General features: G+C 40.3%; 1 protein-coding gene across 3 annotated transcripts in view; it reads right to left on the bottom strand.

Moving 5' to 3' along the window:
* CHD1 (chromodomain helicase DNA binding protein 1) overlaps nt 1–17,908 on the bottom strand; it is a 55,563-nt gene extending 37,655 nt beyond the window's left edge. For 2 of the 3 annotated variants that reach the window (XM_069001648.1, XM_069001646.1), the window contains exons 1-2: nt 17,592–17,908; nt 15,565–15,773 (exon numbers count right to left, since the gene is read on the bottom strand). In XM_069001648.1, the coding sequence (XP_068857749.1) occupies nt 15,565–15,617 (53 nt within the window). In that variant the 5' untranslated portion in view covers nt 15,618–15,773; nt 17,592–17,908. Of the gene's footprint in view, nt 1–15,564; nt 15,774–16,527; nt 16,582–17,591 lie in introns of those variants that run through there. The other variant, XM_069001647.1, reaches the window with a different exon arrangement.
* Nucleotides 17,909–20,006: the final 2,098 nt, after the last annotated feature.

Below are 20,006 nucleotides of genomic sequence, written 5' to 3' on the forward strand. Positions count from 1 at the left end.
AAAGGAATCCAGTACCTTCATGCAGGACAAGGCTTGCTCAAAGAGGACAATAATGACGTGGATTATCAAATCAAAAATTTACGCAAAACACTAAGCCATATGGATGGTAATTAATTAATTAGCTTTCCATACAGCAGTAAAATAGTTCACACTATTTTAGACACTAATACACTAATACAGTGCTAACCATAGGTTCAACTGCATACAGAGACAGAGGCAACCAAAGCAAAGTGCCTGTTTTCTAAGGTAGCATGGGGAAACTAACACTGGAATAAGACATCTTGGTCAACTTGCTAACATACTGAGAAACATCTAAACCAGCTACAGAAGAGAATGGTGGAGAGATAACAGAAAAGATGAAAAAAAATTTAGTTTACTTAGATAATTAAGCAAGAATTACACTGATTAGACAGAATCATAGAACTACCAAAGTTAGAAGAGACCTTCAAGACCATCCAGTCTAACCATGAACTCAGCACTATCACTGTAACCCCTAAACCACAGCACCCAGTGCCAGATCCAAATGCCTCTTCGACATCTCCAGGGATAAACAATTGATGGGAAATTTTATGTTGTTTGATGTTCTTCATAAGAATTGAGTGTAAGATCAAAATCAAAGGGACTGAAATAGGGAAAATATAAGTCTAGTGGATAATGCTATTTGCTGTAGAGTTGGATGCAAGAAAACCAGCCAGTGCCAAATCTTATTATTTACTAAGAGATCAGCTAACTATCATCTAAGGTCTCTGTTAAACAATACCAACATGTCAACATGTGGATATTGATGTGGATCATACAGTATTCAAAAAAACCATACAGGCTCCTTATCTTGACAGCTAGTTCTCATCAAAGCTCTGACTCTCGTAATGAATTCCCAATAGGCTTGTGAGAAGGACCAGCAAAGTAAGAGCTATTCTGTAACCCTTGTTTCTCAAAATAAATTGGCTTGATTTGGATGGAGAAGAGCAGCCTAATACAACTCAACTGCATCACAAATCACAGCAACACCTGACACAGAGTAAAACTCTAAATTCAACCACATTACAAATAAATGCAAGACTACAAAACAAACCTACACACAGAAGTAAAAGGGATGGGGAGAGAAATTAATGAAATTACAAGAAGAAAAAACAAAGAATAAAGTTCACCACAACTGATTTAGAGCAGCCCTAATGACACCATCTATGAAGGACAATGTAGGATCCCTACCAGACTAACACATGGTATACAGAACAGAAAAAAATAGTTATATGAAATTCAAAGACTATAGCATCAATAATATCATACTAAGCTTTCTTATCCCAGAGTGCTGAATCAGAACAAGGAAAGGGGAAAAGACAAACTGAGTAGCAGCAACCAATGTTACAACCAGGGAAACAGCAAGGACTTGCTGAAACATTTATCAAATCTTAGTAATCTATGTTAGTATACATACATGCATAAAAAGTTTGAAATTAACACATACAAATCACTACAGGAGTTCAAACACACAAGGCTAGTCTATGTTGGGAAGAGCTTACTTCAACTATAATCATCCAAATTAATGCAGTTGTGTGAAACTTGTGTGAACTACAAGTTCTGCCTGTGCACCGCATACTCCCAGATGTCTTCATGGAACTACAGCGCATATTAAAAAGATTAGGTAAGACTAACAAATAGGCCTTCATTTCTACTGAACAGCAAAAATCTTCACCGTTGACTTGCTACAGGACAGCCTCTGAGGGTTACCAAAGCAATGCTTCTTTTATCATGTACTTTCATACACTGTTTCAACCTGAAACAAACTCTACAAAGACAACACTGTGTGTCAGAAACCTAAAACTCTTGTTTGCAAAGGAGGTAGAAAGTGAAGTTACAAATAAGCTCTGCATAACCATATGCAATAAAGACAAACTGCCGATCTTTAAGACAGTATAGACACAAGCAGCACTGCATAGGATGTAACACCTACAAATCCCCAATAGCTGTTAACAGTCCATACATCAAAGGACTTTCTTTCCTCTAGAGAAATTTGAAGGATTTGAACCAACAGTAACAGTGATGGGGCACTTAAGGCAAAAACACACACCCTCTAGTAAGAACTACGGGTTTAGGGCTCAGTTTTCAGTGTATTAAGTATTTTCAATATTGAAGAGAAAATCAGTATTTTTATCATTTAAGTCAAAGATCCAAAATAGAACATGTTTATGCCAAGATCAAAATATGATACACTTCTGGACGCATACTGTCCCCTTGCTTTTCCTGTACTTAAAAAAAAAAGTATTTGTCTAGCACTTCCAATGATAATATTTTGTTTAACACAGAAGTTTAAAGAAAACATTCTTGTATCAACACAACAACAAAAAATCCTCTATTGTATAACAGGACTAGCTATCTATTCAAACAGAAATTGAATAGAAATTTTCAGCCTAAGAATTAGTTTTTAATTACCTCTAAAGCTCTGTGTCTACAAGGCAGACAGAAAGAATAGACTTGATTATCAACTGGGGGTTTTTTTGTTTCTAAACATATCTCATGCAAAGCAGTCTTACACCAACATCAGACCCAACTAATGATCCACTTTGGATACAAAGGAGCACCTTACTTGTTTTTTACAAAATACCTGTAAGAAAGCAGCAGCAATGAAGTAAAAACACAGACCTATGTAACATTTTCTAAAAATTAAGAAATCCACCGAAATCCACCTTGGGACAAAGGGAGGAGAGTTACATAAAGAGGAGAATAAAAAACTACCTTTCCCCTCATAACAAATGTAAAAGTGAAATGTATCTGTGGCATTTTCTAGCCACGTCTCCTAAGCAATGTCCATAATGAAAAAATGGGGCAGGGAAAATGAAGTCTTACTGAAAACCCAATCTAGCAGCAGTTTTCCATTTCAACTTCTATTCAGCATAGATACTAGCAGTTTACTGTATCGTATCAATTTAACACACAGAGATCAACCATTTCTAGCCTATGCAGATGTAACATCACTAGGACATTATCTGTACTTTTTATTTTTGTTTCACACATAGTGCTGACTTAAACAAAATGTAACAATGAATCATTGCTTCACATTATCACATGAGCAGGACCCGGAGTGATCCTGTCTTAGGACTTAACTGAGAAACTCTCTTAAAGGCAGCCGTCCTAGTGATAAAGACAATCCATACTTCAAACTGATGTGAGAACGCCAGTGTTTAAGTAAAGGCTTTATCATTCTCTAAGGAGCCAGCCTTTTAGTTGCAGTATTTGCCCTAAGGTGTTCTTTGAAAGAGAAACAGCTTCCCCCTCTCCCAGCCTCACCACACTTCTTTGACAAGACAAAGCTGGCACATGAAGACGGTGGTTTTTAAAGAGGGGTGCACACAAACCATAAGGTGTGCAAAACAACTTGTGGGGGTATGTAAAGAGCATACTGGAACTGCTATTTAGATTTATTTTTATCTAAAACAAACAAAACCAAAAAACCCCACCCAAATCCAAAGCCACAACAAAGTAACAACCCAGGAATTAAAAAAAAAAGAATTAAAAAAGGAAAGAAAAAAGAAAACCCCAAACTACAAATTCAACTCTGCAAACATTCAAGTATTTAATGGTTTGACACTTGTAAACTCACTCAGCTCATATCTCTGATAGGTCTGTATCACATAAGGCAGTTGTGGGGCTCTGGGGGAAATAGTGCTCCACAGCCCAGATGGGTGACAGTGGTGCAATCACTCCATTCCTTCTGTGTGCAGGGAGACAGACTGCAGTTTGTCTCTGCCTGATTAGGTGGATTCATGGATAGCATTACTTATTTTTAACCAAACTAACCCTTACAGAATGGAGAAGCGGTTTAAAAAGAGTCTGTAAGGAAACAATGGACTGAAGGTAGTGTGAGTACTGTGAGTGCACGTGAAAAGAAAATGGCAGGTACAAGCTCTTCATAAGCCACACTCCAAGGTAAGAGACAATGACAATTTAATGACATCTGACATGAAGTTGGATTAAAGAAAATTTCAATTATCAAGACTATTCAAAATATTACTTACCAGTGTTAACAATTACTCTTACCCTAAATCTGTATTGCATGATGAGATATTAGCCAATGGTAGCATGAAACCATCACAATTAACAAGACATCTGAATAGACCATCTAGAACACAAATATAAACCTTCATTTTTTCCAGCAATGTTTCAAGTAATGTAATAGTCAATCTTGTACTTTAAAGAATGTCCCTTAATTTAATGATAAATGTTTAGCAGCCTGCTCTGAGGTTATCTTACCTAAGATCAGGAAAAAAAATCCACATGCCATCACAAAATTGAGATTTTGCTGCTTAAAAATAGCTAAAATAATGCATGGAAAACTACAGTGACAAACTGAAGTGCATTTCTTTGTCAACAAAGTGTTGAAAGACACAGACAAAACATTGCTGAAGATTTGAAGAAACAAGTATTAGAACAAATCACCCATTGCAGGAGGTTTGCTGTATGGTTGAATGAAAGTACAGGTGCTTCTAACATGTCCCAGCTTCAGGACTTTCAATAATGAAATACACAAAAAATTACTTTTCCTAAGTCACTAAAGGAAAAGCATTAGAGAAGTTATCTTATCAACAGTAAACTACTTCTTTAATTAAAAAAAAAAAATGTTTTATGAAAAAACTATGCAAATGTAACTAAGAATGTGTGGTTGCTTTGACTGGAATAAAAACCAGAGTCTAGTAAGGGCGATAACAAGCTACTGCAGCAAAGAATCTAGAGCCAGAAGGACACAGTAAGTCACTGATGTTCTTAATTTTACAAAAACAAGTCCATTAAATAGTAAAATATTTACAGTACTTTGTAACAAGATAGGAAATGAACATAAAAAAGTATTTATACCCTAAGAGGTTGAACTGCTAAGAAGCATTGTTGACCAGGAATATTAGTTTTTGGTGAGCTCTGAAGGTGTTTGTTTGTTTTAAAAAGAAGATGATTGCTTCAAACACACTGACCCTTTCTGCGGAAACAATTTGTTACCAATATACTGTATGCTACATAGCAGATATTTTTGAAAAAAATAAACAGACTTTATGTATTCCTTCCAAGTGAAAGTGACAGTTTAACAATGAAAAAGCAGCTGCTTTTCAAAATAAAATCATGCCACAGAGCCACCATTTTTAAAACAGATGTTTGGAAAGTTTTCCATCACTATGTGATCTTATTACCAAAACCAATGCACGTCACCTAGAAAAGCTATTGTATCTATACACAATAAAATAAAAATTTATAGCCTTTAAAAATAAATCTTTCAAGAAGTTTCAGTGGGTTTTGAACCCATTTACTAAAAACATAAAAACTGCAATCCCTTAAGATTAATATGCAAGAAATGATTGACAGGGTAGATGGGAATTTACTAGACGAAATTTAAGAAAAACCTTTGCATAATTAGCTGATGGGACTGAAAGAACTAGTACTACGACTTAGTGCAGTAAACAATGCTTCTTCCATCTGAAGTCATGTATCTTTGCTAGGTATCTTCTTCAGATGTGCTGGTCATTAAAATAAGGTACCAAAATAAACTTAACGAAGAACCATACCTTCAAACCACTGTATCACAAAATGTTAAACCAAGATTTTAATAAACAAGAATATTCTTAATATTTTTAAATAAGTGCTAAAAGGGTTTTTTTACCGATAAAAACCTAACATTTTCAAATATTAAATCTTTACCTCATACATTGAAGTCTTCTATTTTATGTGTATGTTATATAAGGTAGGTTTTAGTACAAATATTATTGTATGTATATACTTCATAAATTAACTATATATACATTAAAATGCATGCTTAAATATTGACAGGAGTGCACAAACAACTATTTTAGAGACCACTGCACTAAAGGATAAAAAACATACAAAGGAGAGATAGCCTCCTTTCTCCTTAACCTAGACATATTAAGCAAGCCTTGGTTATTAAAAATGAACATAAAACTGTAATCCCTTTTGCAGAATTAACTATGACCTGCTTCCATATGAGCAGTAATTCATATTAAATCCTAGTATGCTAGATGCTAAACTTAAGAGTAAATATGGAAGTACTTAAGTAAAGGTATATACATTTACACACAGGCATTCAAGGAGAGCATTTACATCTGTCACCTCCTTATAGTAAAGGAGGAATGCAGAAACAAGAAACATAGAACTGTAAAATTTCTCTTCAACTGCTCCTACCTTTGCTCTGAGTTACAGTAATATTTACACAATTCAAACAATGCTGGGAACAGTATGCACTGCCTCACTTTGAAAACACATTCAGCCCTCACCAATACATACACCTATGGGTGAAGGTATATAAAAATAACTTTTTCTGATGCTGATATTGCTGCGTTCTCCAATGTCCCCTATGGCGTCAGTACTATCCACAGAGAGAAAAGACAGAGGTTTTCAAAACAGCCTCTGTTATCATAAACACTCTTAAGTGCCTATGAAGATGTGGAAAAAAACCAAGCAGAAATGAACAGGCAGTATTTATTGAGACTGCAGTCCTGAAACTGAAGCATAAACCAGTGGAAATCAACACAGAACCTAGAAAAAAAACCCTAAACAGATTTCAAATTAAAAAGGGTGTCTTTGGTATTTTTCAACTTTAGCACATCTACTAAATGGTGTAATACCTTCTCTCCTTTTTCCGGGCACATGGCACTGCAGATGTGACTAATAAAACAGGCAACAGCATAGAGAACTCCTAGGACACTGCAGTGTCTACCAGCATCACTGCAAATTTAGAGCCTGTTTACCAGTTTTTGAAATGCAATTGTTTGAGTCTTTGAAGCTCACAGGAAAATACATACAGAAGTTTCAGACAGATTTTTTAGTAGCTCAGCTGACATTTTCTTCATCTGCTGAAATGGGACACCCCAACAGCCAGCTACAACAAGGCAAAAATAATGACCATCAGCTGGAGAGAGATCTAAAACTTTTCAGAGCATGAAGACAAGTAAACTCTTATTTTAACAAGTAATCTCTGATTTTAACAACTTGTATTAGCAGAATTCCAGAAATGGCTTAATCTTCCCTGAAATGGAAAAGGAAAAGAAATGTGAAATAAAAAGAACATATGTATTTTCTGTAAATACTCAATGGAAGCTACCACTGCACACCAAATGATAAGTGAGGGCATTTCATACTGTGTTAAAATTCGACTTTTAAAATCATTGCTACAAAAAGGACAAAAAACCTGTCTGATAGAAAGGCAGGGATTTAACTTGCATTAAAGAAACAGAAGCTAAGTTCTGCAATAAAGGTATTAAAAACACAGGGAGATAATTGCAGTTAGGTAGTCATAACACCCTTGGTTGCTTTCTCTGTTATGTTTGCCTATGGGATTCTTTAAATTCATTTTTTGAGGCACAGCCTATAAGGAATGTATTTTCTAGCCTGTCTTGTGGTGACTTTATGATATGTATCCCATTATCGCTGCCCTATGCCCAGAAATTAATTTTTGTGCCTTTCTATGCCTTTAAACTGAGCCTGAGAGGGGGGAGGAAAAACTGAGCAAAACTTTTTCAAAGCAGTTTGCAGCTTGTTCAAGGTCACACAGAGATGGGGACTTTTTTTCAGCTGTGGCAGGAGAGCGAGAGGGAAGGGAAGCACCCAGCTTGCTTTTCTTTCCAGCCAGCTTTCAGCAGTTTTTTTTTCCTCAGCTCCTTTTCCTCCGGAGAGTTGAACGTTTTTTTCCTTTTTTCTCTGCTGGATGGTTTCAACATCAGAATACAACGGGAGGAATTTCCACCGAGGCCTTGGCCCTGGACATGGGCCCACCACCCCGTCCCATCCCCAAGGAGGGGAAGAGAGAGATCTACGGAAGGACTCTGAATTTCCCCCCAGGTTTCTCTCAGCAGACTGGGAGGTTTTATCATTTAGCATTATTATCCTTTTCCTGTGTGTTTGTTAAATAAATAGTTTTTCTCTCTTTCACTTTCCTTCGAGGAAAATTTATTTTTTCCCAAACCTGGTGGGGGAGGGGTGGTTGTAGCCTGCCTTCTCTCAGAGGATATATTTCTAAATTTGGCCAAACCGGAACATAGCCAAAGAGCTTTAAAGTGTCAGCTGATATAGTTTAACTAGGGTCCCTAATTTGACCAACTTTCCTTGCAACAAGTAATGCCCATTAGTGCAAAGTAGCACCACTGACTTTTACAAAATTAATCACCTGAACTGACATTACTAATTACTGAGATTCTGGTATCATATCTCTAGGGGGTGGATGCAAGGAACATTACATATTTCCTCAAACACGGATTGGAATACTGTCACAATTAGCTGTCTGCTGCTGTTTAATGCTATCACACAAATACTGTCTCAGGAACAGGGCTTCTGGTTCCCTCTCTTCAGAGTTCCTCTTACAGAAAAGGAGACGTCAAGTATGTTATTTCCGGACAATTCCTCTTCGTATACAAGCCACGGTCTTTGCTTAAGTTGCTTCTATTGGAAACAGTTCAGCATAACACAACAGTGGATACATTATGCACTCTCCTAGAGATACTTAAGGTGGAATAGGACAGATGGCTTAGATACAACTTAACCAGCCTTTTCTTTTGCCATCTGTATCTACATTTTTCTTTCTTCCAGAAAAAGCCTGATTAAAACTGGTAAGTAAAAGAAAAGTCCACTATTTTTAGGCAGTTAGTACAAATTAGGACCTACCTCTGTCTCTACCTCAGCCTTTCCGAACTTAGTCAAGATGATTTCTCTACATGACAGTGCAGAACTGGAACCTACTTTTTACATTCAACTCTGCTGGCAGAACTGACACTTTACCTAACATAATCAGAGAAACTATCAGCGTAACAGACATCATTCTCAGTTAACTAAAAATGTTTGTTGTGAATCTGTGTTTGTCAAACTCACCCTACTTTACTGTGTCACACTATGTCTACCCCTTGCTCTGGTCTTGTACTGATGACCTCTTCTAACCAATTCTACTTTATTGTCCAACTTGCCTTTTTTTCTTACCTTCTTCCCAGATGACTGGGATTCCAAGAAGCCAAATGGCTATAGAAATTATAAACACTATCAAGACTAGAACAGGAGGTGTAGATGCAATATTTGCTAAGATTAACTACTGAAGACCATTTATGCTTTTAGGCACTTAATTAAATAAAACGAAATTACTATTAAGTCCCTCTTCTGTGTCACATAAGCCTTCTTCCCTCCTACACCTCCAAGCAAATTACAGATATTACTTATTTTTTAAAAAGTAATATGAAAATGGCATTATGTGTTTAAAGGTGCTCCTGAATAAGAAACCTTACATTGCATTCACTTTGCTCAACTGAAATAGAAAAAACAAACATTCAAAAACCCAACCTCCCCTCTCCAAACTGAACTAAGACAGTAGTATAAAAGACTGTGCAGAAGAGCAGACCCTCATAAGGATATGGAAAATAGAAACAAACATGATGGGTAAAGCACTAAGGATGATCTCCTTGGTACCACTGAAGTTAGACCATTTCTTTACTGTGCAAACAAACCCCAGTAATGATGAAAAATTTAGCAGTCAGTAGTGACTTTCAGTAGCAGGCCAATAGCATTTACTGAAAATGAACAGCAGGTCTCAGGATGGAAGTTCTACGTGAAAAATTAGTTTCATGTATGTTAACAAACTGAGGTGTAAAGAAAGAGCACTTTCCAGGATATGCACTTAAGAATCCTCTTACCTCTAGCCCTTGATAGTTGCATCTGTCCACCAGCAGATGTCAAATCTGGTTTGGTAAGGAATTTAGACACATTGAAGGAATTTGTCTAGTTTTTTTAATAAACACTGTCTCTGGGTACTCCCTACATGTTCACAACAAATCTATGCCCGAATGTCATATTTATTTGCAAAGATATCTTTGAAAGAAAAGCAACATAGGTTAGAGAAGGTACCAAAGCAGGTAACAGGTTAAAACAAATGTTGTTGGTTTTTTTTTTAACTCCCCCAAATAAACACTTATGCAATGAAACTGAGGAATGCTTTGGGGAAATGACAAGCTTAAAGCACGTATCCTGCCTCAGAGCCATTAGTTCTTTCAACAGTCTTGAAGTTTAGCTTCACTAGCTTATCCTTTAAAACAAGGTGCCCCTGAGAGGATCATACAACAAGGAACTAGGCACTAATACAAATCCTAAAATGGAAAGCTAAACAAGCCATGTTGCAAAAGAACTGACAGAAAGTTTAGACTCCTGTCTAGGATAGTAACAGATCCAAGAACAGCTAATTTAACATCACTGATTTCAAGTGCATTCATTAGGTGAAGTTACCTTACTGATCAAGACTAGCAAGACAGAGAGTAACAATTTAAGCAAACTAAAGTTCAACACACTAAAAAAGAAAGATTACTATCTGCAGGGTCTTTGAAATGTATCTGATATGACAGTGGATTCTCTCCTTTGTTGTTTGGTTGTTGGGTATTTTTTAAACAAGCTGAAGGAAGGCAAGCATTGGAATATGAAGAGCCCATTCAAAATGTGCAGAAGCAACAGATAGTAAATGCCAAACTCATAAAATGGCAAGTAAGCTTCTTAGGCAAATGCTATGTAAGTAGTAAGCTTTTTTCAGTTTTACTTCTTCAAGAAATCTTAAATATTTAACCTCATTATAATGTATAAGGCAGATTTATCTTATTCATCACTATCAGTAAAGAACAGAGGGCACAAAGAGTATCATGTTCAATCTACCAAATGTTATTTCCTGTCCTCAGCTATTACAGAGTATGAACTCAATTGAGTTTTCCTGGTATGGGCTAACACATTGTGTTTCCTGTCCTGCAGACTTATTATCTGCTGGTACTACTGTAAACACATCAATGTTATCAAAATTAAACTGATTACCTACCAACTTTCATGACCCTATGAACCACATTGCAAGTCTTTATTTGAAAGATGCAAGTCACACATCTTAAGAGCACAAAGAAGTTCCAGGAACCCTCCCCAAGGCAGGAGGTATCCGTCATTACCCAGGGGTCTACTACTTTCTTGTGTAATGTGAGCAACCTTCAACACACAGCTGGATTCAGCAGCAACACAGTGATGTCTTTACTGGAAGCTCCTTAGAGACCACCAGCAAAAAAAGTATTAAATGGAATTTAATTTAAAAAAAAAAAAAAAAAAGAAAGCCAGTTGAAGGGCCACATCTGTATAGGCCTGATGCCTGATGTATATACACTGCCAGTATCACAAAACTTCACTCTGTCTTGAGGAACACGAAACACTTGCATCAGCTAAAATCTTGAAACTCTCAGAATAGTGGAATTTAATCTAAAATATGTGGTACAGGTATGTGGCACCCAATTGGGTTAGACAAAAACTGGGGATAAACTTAGCAGGAGTTCCAAAACCAAACTTAAGACCACATGCAGAATGAGAGCCAGACCACGAATTAAAATAATTTTTTCTTTTAGTTGGAAAGGTTTCTAGGAAAAAATCCTTGGGTTTGGATACATGTTCTATCTGAACTCTTCCAAAAAGAAGTGAAAAGATGCTTTTAACTTGGATTTGGACAGCTTATCATGCTTTAATATGCTTAATTCTGTAAGAGATTACTCTTGACAAAATAACAACTTGTCAATTAAAGACAAAAATACTGCAAAGAACTTGCTTTATCCACTAGCTGTTTACAGTATGTTCTACCAAAAGTCTTCCTTACCATTCAGGTACTTTTGTTGATCAGAGAATTCCTATGCATGAAGTATTTATCTAAATATATATAGTTTTATGTATATGCTCTCTCTTGCTATATACACACATTTTTACTAATATTATCTATTAAACTCCTACTAAAAATAAGCCAGTGCATGCAAGTAATTCTGCAAATATGCTTGGTCAATTTCTGTTTTAACTCCTGCTTAGATTTCAGGAAAGCAAGAACCTGAAGTCATGGCTTTCAACGAATCTTTTTTACTTTCTATGGAAGGTATGCATTTATATAGTAAACTGAAGCCTGTTGACCAAGTCTTTACTCTTTACTTATGTGCTCCACAGACTACGCAACCCACAAAGCAAATTAAACCCACTGAAATTACTATCTTCTCTCAACGTCAACGTTCAAGTGTGTATACACTTGTAAAAGTCTTTGGTGTAAGAAGCTGCTTACTGCAAAAATGGCCAGCTACCTTCCACTCACGCTACACTGAGCACATGCCTTTTTACCTAGGCAAGGAAGGTTTGCTCAAGCCCTCTATACCTTGTTCTGCAGAAACACAGAAGAGCAAAGAGATGGGAAATCAGATTGGTATTCAAACATTTCACTGTACCAACATTTCACTGCTGCAGTCCCTGTTCTACCTGGCACTTGTCTTGCAATTCAGGTGTAACTGCCCTTTCTTGCTGATTAGGCTTTCTTATTACTATGTAACTTGAATGTATGTATTCATACTGAAGTTTGTATGCTGAATTGTTCTGAATGCTGTCAAGAATGCTATACAAAGATGCTCCACTTATGTAAGCTTCTCAGCATACTGCTAAAAAGTCTTTGTGTCTACACTCACTTGCTATCCAGATGAACAGTACCTGTGATATTTTACCTTGAGCTACTTAAAAACATTATGGAATAGTTATTTCAAGTAAACAAGAAGCTGGAAAGTAGACTCCACTGTGATTACTGAACAGAAATCAGAACACCAAGCAACAAGACTAGTTAACAATGTTTACAATAATTTCCATCATGCTCAGTTCTAGTACTGATTTAGAGTTTCAGAGGTTGCTGAAATAGGCAAGGGAAGTCCAAATGGTGTGGCCATGCACTTTGCCATCTGTAGCAAAACAGAACTTCAGGACCAACACCTGCAACCACAGAAAGTTTTTTAGTGATCTAGCAGAGAGATGAACAGATGCAACACTGGAGAGGTATGAAGCAGTGTGAAAAACTGTTCATTCTTCTTACTTCAGAAAAAAAAAAATCACCTTCACAGCTAAACACAGTGAATAAAGGACAGCTACAATTCCTTACCACAGTGCATCAAGTCAAAAGTCTATGACCAGTCCCTTCTCCAGCCCTCCTATTGCTGAGAATACTACAAGCTTTCCACAACTTTTTCAAGTCATGGTGTTCCCATAGAACACCATGTAATGGTGTATCTTTGTAAATCCAGCCATGATCCACTGCTTAACCTTCTGAAGTAATGATGGTGGCTCCCCTGTATCAGGCTATAATTATTATCACTCCAGAATGACAGCAATGGAATTTGACATCAGACACCCAAGGCAAGGGAACTGCACTTGTAAAGTATCAAATCTGCAAACTGACACAAATTTTCAAAGACTTCTCCTAGTTAACACCAATGCTGCTACTTAGATTATCACTGTATTCACCTCCATCTTTTCTTTTTTCCTACTAATTCTTGAATTTGATCTTTGCAATTTATTCCCAGCAGCAGTTCTCAATTGCTTTCTTCATTTATTCCATTTCCATCCTGAGCATTTGGAATGGAATGGGATCACTATAAGCTTAAACATATTCTATTGCTGATCCTACTTCCATTCTCTAAAGTTCACATTTCCAGATATGAAGGATAATTACAGCAACACTTCCGAAGTTACAGTTAACTACCTGTCTACAGCTGCAGCTTGATAAGGTACCTCACCTCAGAGTGAACACCACCTAGAGTACTGGAAACCTACCAATTAAAGAAAAAACCACACAACTATAACCCAAGGATAAGTAAAATAAAAATATTCTGTATAATTTTAATAACGGATCTAAGTTAGACAGAAAAGGGTTCCATCATTTAAAATGGCAAGTTTTCTCGCTTCGCTTACAAGAACAGCTTTCTGATAATGAACATGAAAATAAAGTTTCCAAGGCCTGCCTGTGAATTAGACTACGGGGTTATCAAGTGACACAAGCCTAGGAAAAACTTTTGTTTGGATTTTCAATTTTCTGAAGCTTTAAGATGTACTCAGCAGGACATACAAAATGAAGAACAAAGTCTCACTTTGCAGGCAAATGTGAAGCTTTGAGTACTGTGCATCCTCCTGATACTTATTTTTCATTAAATTCATGGGAACCTTATGACATGTAATTGTTTTAGTCTTATGAACCCCTACAGCTTTTAAATAACTTTGATATACAGATACTTATGGCCAGTCACAGTTCAATACAAAATAGTTTCTCCAAAGACCTTTAGCAAGGTGGCTTCTTTCAAGTAGTTCGAAAATTCACACACAAACTTGTCCCAGGCAGGTTCATGTTTGTTGGAAGCTTTTGGTTTGGCTTTTTTAAGTAACAAGGAATATTTTGCCCCAGAGGAAACTTCAAACTTGTTTGTTAACTGTAACAGTATCAACTTTATAGGAAGCAGATTTCTTCAAAAATTACTGTGTGGTAGAGCTTTCAAATTATTCACAACATTGAAAATCTACTGTCTTTCTAGAACACTCCTGTGTATTAATAGGAAGCTTAACATAAAAATACACAACGACTCTTTAGTTTCATTGTTTGTACGTTTCCTTGTTATTTGCATCCAGGGTCACCTAAACAATTCTCCCTTCCCTGTCTTCCCAGTCCATCATACAATGTAGAAGTTTGATGGCCAGCACATGCTGACTGATCAGCTGGCAGTCATACATTCTTGCATTTCTTCTCGACGCAGTAATATAGATCTCTCTCTATCCAACTGGAAGTTTCCACAGTCTGCAGAACACAGATTTTTTTATGGCACTCTGACTGACAGAATTAGCTAACCACTTCAACAGGCAGAAGAACAGATCTGACAGAAAGAGGGGCAGAAAAACAGCACAGTCACCTTTTAGAGGAGAAGTCTAAGGCCCACCTTTTATTGGCAAGTTGATTTTTAAACCTTTCGGTTTATCATATTTCTAGTTTTGGAAATCTAAACTTTGTAGCACTGGAGGGGCTTTTTGAACTTGGAACTGTAAGCGAACTTAATTCCACCCCTACTAACTGGCTGTCACCCTGCACGGATGCAAGGACATTCTAATCACACTCTTCCAAACATTTGAACATTCTGCACCTGATAGAAGATTGTAATTTGACATTAGAGAACTGATTTTAGGTTTCTTTTTAGTTAAGAACACAGCTGGAAAATAGTCCTTTAACTTCTGAATACAAATACCAAGTTAACCCTTTCAGCTACACTAGTATGACAGCTTTAAAGAATGACAGAATTATAAAAGTATTTCATATAAAAAACTGAAGTGAACCACTGCCCCTTTACAGACACCCTAATTAGGGTTTTATATAACATATAGTATGCAGGTGTGTCTTGCACTTTATAGAGGATAGCTTTATTTTAACATTTTAAGTCAATATTTTTGATACCTCAGGCACTTTTTTCCCTCAAGAGTGATACTATTCTGCTGGATGCCAACATGGCTTTAATACTATTTCAGCTTTATTATGTAAGATATATACAAGATCACTCCCATTCTTACCTGAAATGATGTGAACATAATAAGCAGATTAATCACCTGCAAGAAAGCAAAGCCAGTCTTCCTACCTATGATCTGCATGCTAACCACAACACTTTAGCACTCAGTTCAAATATAATTTAGTTTTAGTAAACAAAATATAAGAAAACACATAGCCAGGAATAACTGAAATAAGCAAGTGCTTACCTTGATTCTCCACTACTGTTTCTTACACTTTCTTCATCACTGTGCCCATTCATTGTAAATAGTAAGAAGTTTAAAAAATAAATAAAAGTCCACTCAGGTTACAAGGTGGATATCAGGAATCTGCTTCTTGGTATTGTGTATGTTTTCCAGACACTGTATGTGTTTGCTTTAGTGTTCTCAGCGGGTATTCAAGATTTCTCCCAAAATACCTAAAATAGGAAAGGAAAACATTAACACAGTTTTAAAGTATGTTTGCAATTAAAGACCTACCAAAAATACTACGTTTTTTTCCACTAACAGTGAAAGGGGGCATGTTTGACGTCGCATGTGTAACTCAAAAGTAGCATTTTTTTGTGTGCTACCTGTTCATGGTTGATCATTTTATCACCATTTCCTTTTCTGAGGGAAAAAAAAAGGATTTTTCCTGCTGTCTGTGAAAACAACAAAAAATAACGTCCAGAGAACAGCAGGTCCTCATATCAGTTATATTTAAAAAACTGGAAGATCTAAATAAAATGCACAAAATGCAGGGAAGAGCTGTCTCGCTTTTTGTTTGACTGCAATGGGGTTCCACCATACACTTCTTTACGCCATCATGCTTCTTCATGCAACTTTTTGTGGATGGGGCTATAAAGATGGCAATTTCTGCTGAATGACTAGCTGCAGAACAGGAAAAGTTATGGAAATTACACTTCTTTAGTACTGGAGGGTGAGAACAGTTTACGGCCTATCTGCACTACTATACATTGTGTCTTAACTTTTGACATAGTATTGAATTCAGGACAAAACATCTAAATTTTAAAGAAAAAATGCCTACTTGAAGAGGTAGGTAAATATTAATGTTCTGCTAAGATCTGCTAAGTAAAATGTATTTCATGCACATAGGGGAAGCATTTCCACAAATACACGTAATGCTAACCACTTACAGTTGTGGGTTAGGAGCAGGAAGATAAAAGACTATACCGTTTAACACGAGTTCCCACGAAATCAAACCAGCAAGATCCCACAGATGGAATGATCATTATTCCATATACATAAGTATCTTAGGCCAGATCATTAGGCAGCAAGTATTCGATGCAGCCAGAGAAAGTTAAGTCTCATGGTGAATGGGCCGCAAGTATAAACTCAGTGATAATCAGACCAAGACTTGCGCCCTCACAGACTTGGCGGTGTGAAGGCGATTAGGGTTTTGCCTTCCTCGGGGTGCTCCCCTCGAACAAGCCACAGCCCAACCCCAAGCCCATCGGGGCCGTGGTGAGGGAACCCTCGCTCTGGAGCGGGCACTGCCCTGCGCTCACACCGCCGGGGCCGCTGCGGCCCGCGAACAATAGCGATAAGGGAGGGGAGCGCGATCGGAAGGATCGGAAGGAGCCCCGCAGCCGCACTGGGGCCACGAAGCGCTGCCGGGGACCCAGCGAGGGAGCAGAGGGCGCGCCGGCCGATCCCCCGCCCGCACGAACCGCCGCGCCCTCGGCACCCGGCAAACACCACGGGCGGCGGCAAAACTTTCTCCCCGCCGCCCGCTCTCTGCTCCGTGCCGACGCGATCCCGACTCTCATCCCCTGCCGCCCGCGCCGCTCTCTCGCTACCCGCCCACAGGGAGCGCGGGCAGCGCCGCCCGCCCGCTCCGCTATCGGCGCGGCCTGCACGGGCGCCGCTCCCTGGCAGCACTTCCACGGCCACCGCCGCCGCCCTCCCAGGATCTCTTCCCCCGGCGCCACCCACGGCCCGGAGCGGAGCAGCGGCCGCTCTCAGGCCGCCCGGGCGGCTCGCACTGGCTCCCCCCGCAGGAGGGCGCGGGAGCAGCTCGACCCCACTGCCCACCTCGGCCCCGGAGAACCCCTCCCTCCCTCGGCGGAGAACAGGGAGCGGGCCCGAGGAGCCAGCCCGGCGCCGGGCATCCACCCCCCTCCCGACCGGCAGCCGGGCCGCATTTCCTCTGCACTGCCCGCCCCCACTCTAGCTTTCATCTCCGGCAGCTGCACAGCTCCCGGCCGGCGAAGGGTGCCATGGCGGCCTCTGCCTACCTGCGCTGCGCGGGGCCCGGCCGGCCCAGCCCTCCCCGGGCCTCGCTGCGCCCCGCGGGGCGTACTGCTGCTCGTACGGCAGTCCCGGGTCGCGGGCGGCTTCCGCGGCCGCGGCGGGGCCTGGGCGGCCGCCGCTACTCCGGCCGGCTCCGCGCTGCCCGCACCGCGGGCTCGCTCGCTCTGCCGCTCGAACAATGGGGTCTGGACCACGCTGGGAGGGGCGTCGGGAGAACCGGGGTGGCCGCCGCTCCGCTCCGCCGCCGACTCCTAAGTCCTGCCGACCGCCGCCATCACGCCGCCACTCCGCTCAGCCTCCCCCTCCCGCGGTCGGATGGAAACCCCGGGCGTGATGTCAGCCCTGCGCCCTGGGACCGACCGGCAGCGGGAGGAGGAGCCTCGGGCGGGGGCGACGAGTAGCGCTGCCGCCGGGCCTCGCGTAGCGCGGCGGAAGCGGTGCGGTCGCCCGGGGAGCCGGCGGGCTCGGCCGCATCTCCTGCCCGCCATCCGCCCCATACCTCCCTTCTGCCTAGCGCTGAGAAGGGGCTCCCATCCCGGTGTGCGGGCTCAGGGCGCTTCCCGAGGAGCGCAATGAGGCGAGCGGCGCGACCGCAGCGTGGCGCGGACCACCCGGTACTGCGCTTTGCGGTTTTCAGTGTAAAATCGCGGCCCGACGACAAACGCAACTGGGTTTCTCACTGCGCGCGGTTACGAGCGGTGCTGGAGCGTACTTAGGTAGGCTTGGACTGTCCCCTGGCAGAGGGCTGGCCTTCCTCTTTGAATCCAAACATATACGCCCAGTCCTATGCCTGGTCCTTTCCAGTGATCAGGACGGTTTAACGAGTCGTTATAACGAGTCAGCACGGTCGTTATTGAAAAAACGGAACAACCGAACCCCCAAAGAAACGACACACAAGCAAAAAAGTAATTTAAGTTGTGTGTTCCCAATTGTTCCCAGAATGGCAAAAGAAAGTAGTAGCTGAGTGAGACTGTGCTGTAAATAATACAACACGGCGCTGGAAGGTGGAAGCAGCTTACCTGCCTTCTTCCCGGTGAAAGCACACCTGCGCTGTAAGGCTCTATCACTGTGCAGGAGGATTGTGGGGACATTGGTGACTGACGTCTGGCATCAGACCTTTGAACCCCCTGCAAGGGTGAAAGAGGTTAGATCAGCAGGAAAACATAGTTTCCTCATCAATGAAGGAGATCTTGAAGGAAGCTACTCACCATGTGGGTATACGGGACAAAGGTGGTCACAGCAGCTGTCAAATGAATTCAAGCTTGAAGAGTTGTGTTGGCCAGGACCCATATGTGACCCACAGTCAGTCAGCTGGAGACCTCTTGGTGCCATATCTTAACTCATGGTTACTCTTCCAGAATGAGCAATGCTAGCTGCCTTGGTGCTCAGTGATGTGTGGACAGCTGATATACACACCACCCTGCAGCTGAGTTGGTTAGGTTTCCTGGAGCCTACCAAGGAGATTTCAGCGCACCAAGCATGGTGTGGGGTTGGCTATCACGCTCAACAATTCCCTGTCTGAGGAGCTGCAGAGGCCAGATGAGGCATATACACTAGCTCAGCTCTCAAGCACGGTATAGGAGATTACCACAAAATCTCAGTGATGGATGGCAGAGAAAAAAATTTCCCCCTAGAGTTAAGAAAAATGCCTTTAGGAATTGCTTGAATAAGAAAACAGCTTGAAAGTTTACAATAAGGGTATAATTACACCATGTTTCTTACTGAAGCTCTGAAGTTTGCCCAAGTCATCTTAAAGGAGAATGTTTTGTGATAGACAAGAGTGCTGCAAAGAGCAATAGACTGAAGTTTGAATTGAAGAGTGTAAAAATGAAAGTAACTGTTTAAAATTAAGGTAAATTTAAAACAATTACCTAACCCCACAGGCAGGTTCAGCCATCCCCAGGGGAGCAGGGCCCTATCGCATATCCCACCATCCTTCTTTTCCCCTCAGTTTTATATACTGAGCTTGATGCCATATGGTCTGAAATGTCCCTGTGGTCATTTGGGGTCAGCTATCCTGGCTGTGTCACCTTCCGCCTCCTTGTGCACCTCCAGCCTCCTCACTGGTTGGGTGGGATGAGGAGCAGAAAAAGTACTGACTGCATAAGCCCTGATCAGCAGTAACTAAAACATACTTGTGTTACCAATACTGTTTCCAGCACAAATCCAAAACATAGCCCCATTCCAGCTATTGTGAAGAAAACTAATTTTATCCCAGCCAAAACTAGCACATCTACATGTTTAGTTGTATTTTACTTAATAATCTCCTTGGCTTTTTCAGTTTTCTTTACCTCAATTTGTTTAGTAGAGTTTCTCACCTCTCAGCCTTGGAAATCTCTTTTGAAGTTATGTTTTCACAGTGGTTTAAATAACTGGAGTTAGAACTGCTGTGATTCCAA

The sequence above is a fragment of the Aphelocoma coerulescens genome, assembly GCF_041296385.1.
Source record: "Aphelocoma coerulescens isolate FSJ_1873_10779 chromosome Z unlocalized genomic scaffold, UR_Acoe_1.0 ChrZ, whole genome shotgun sequence".
Classification (NCBI taxonomy): Eukaryota; Metazoa; Chordata; class Aves; order Passeriformes; family Corvidae; genus Aphelocoma; species Aphelocoma coerulescens.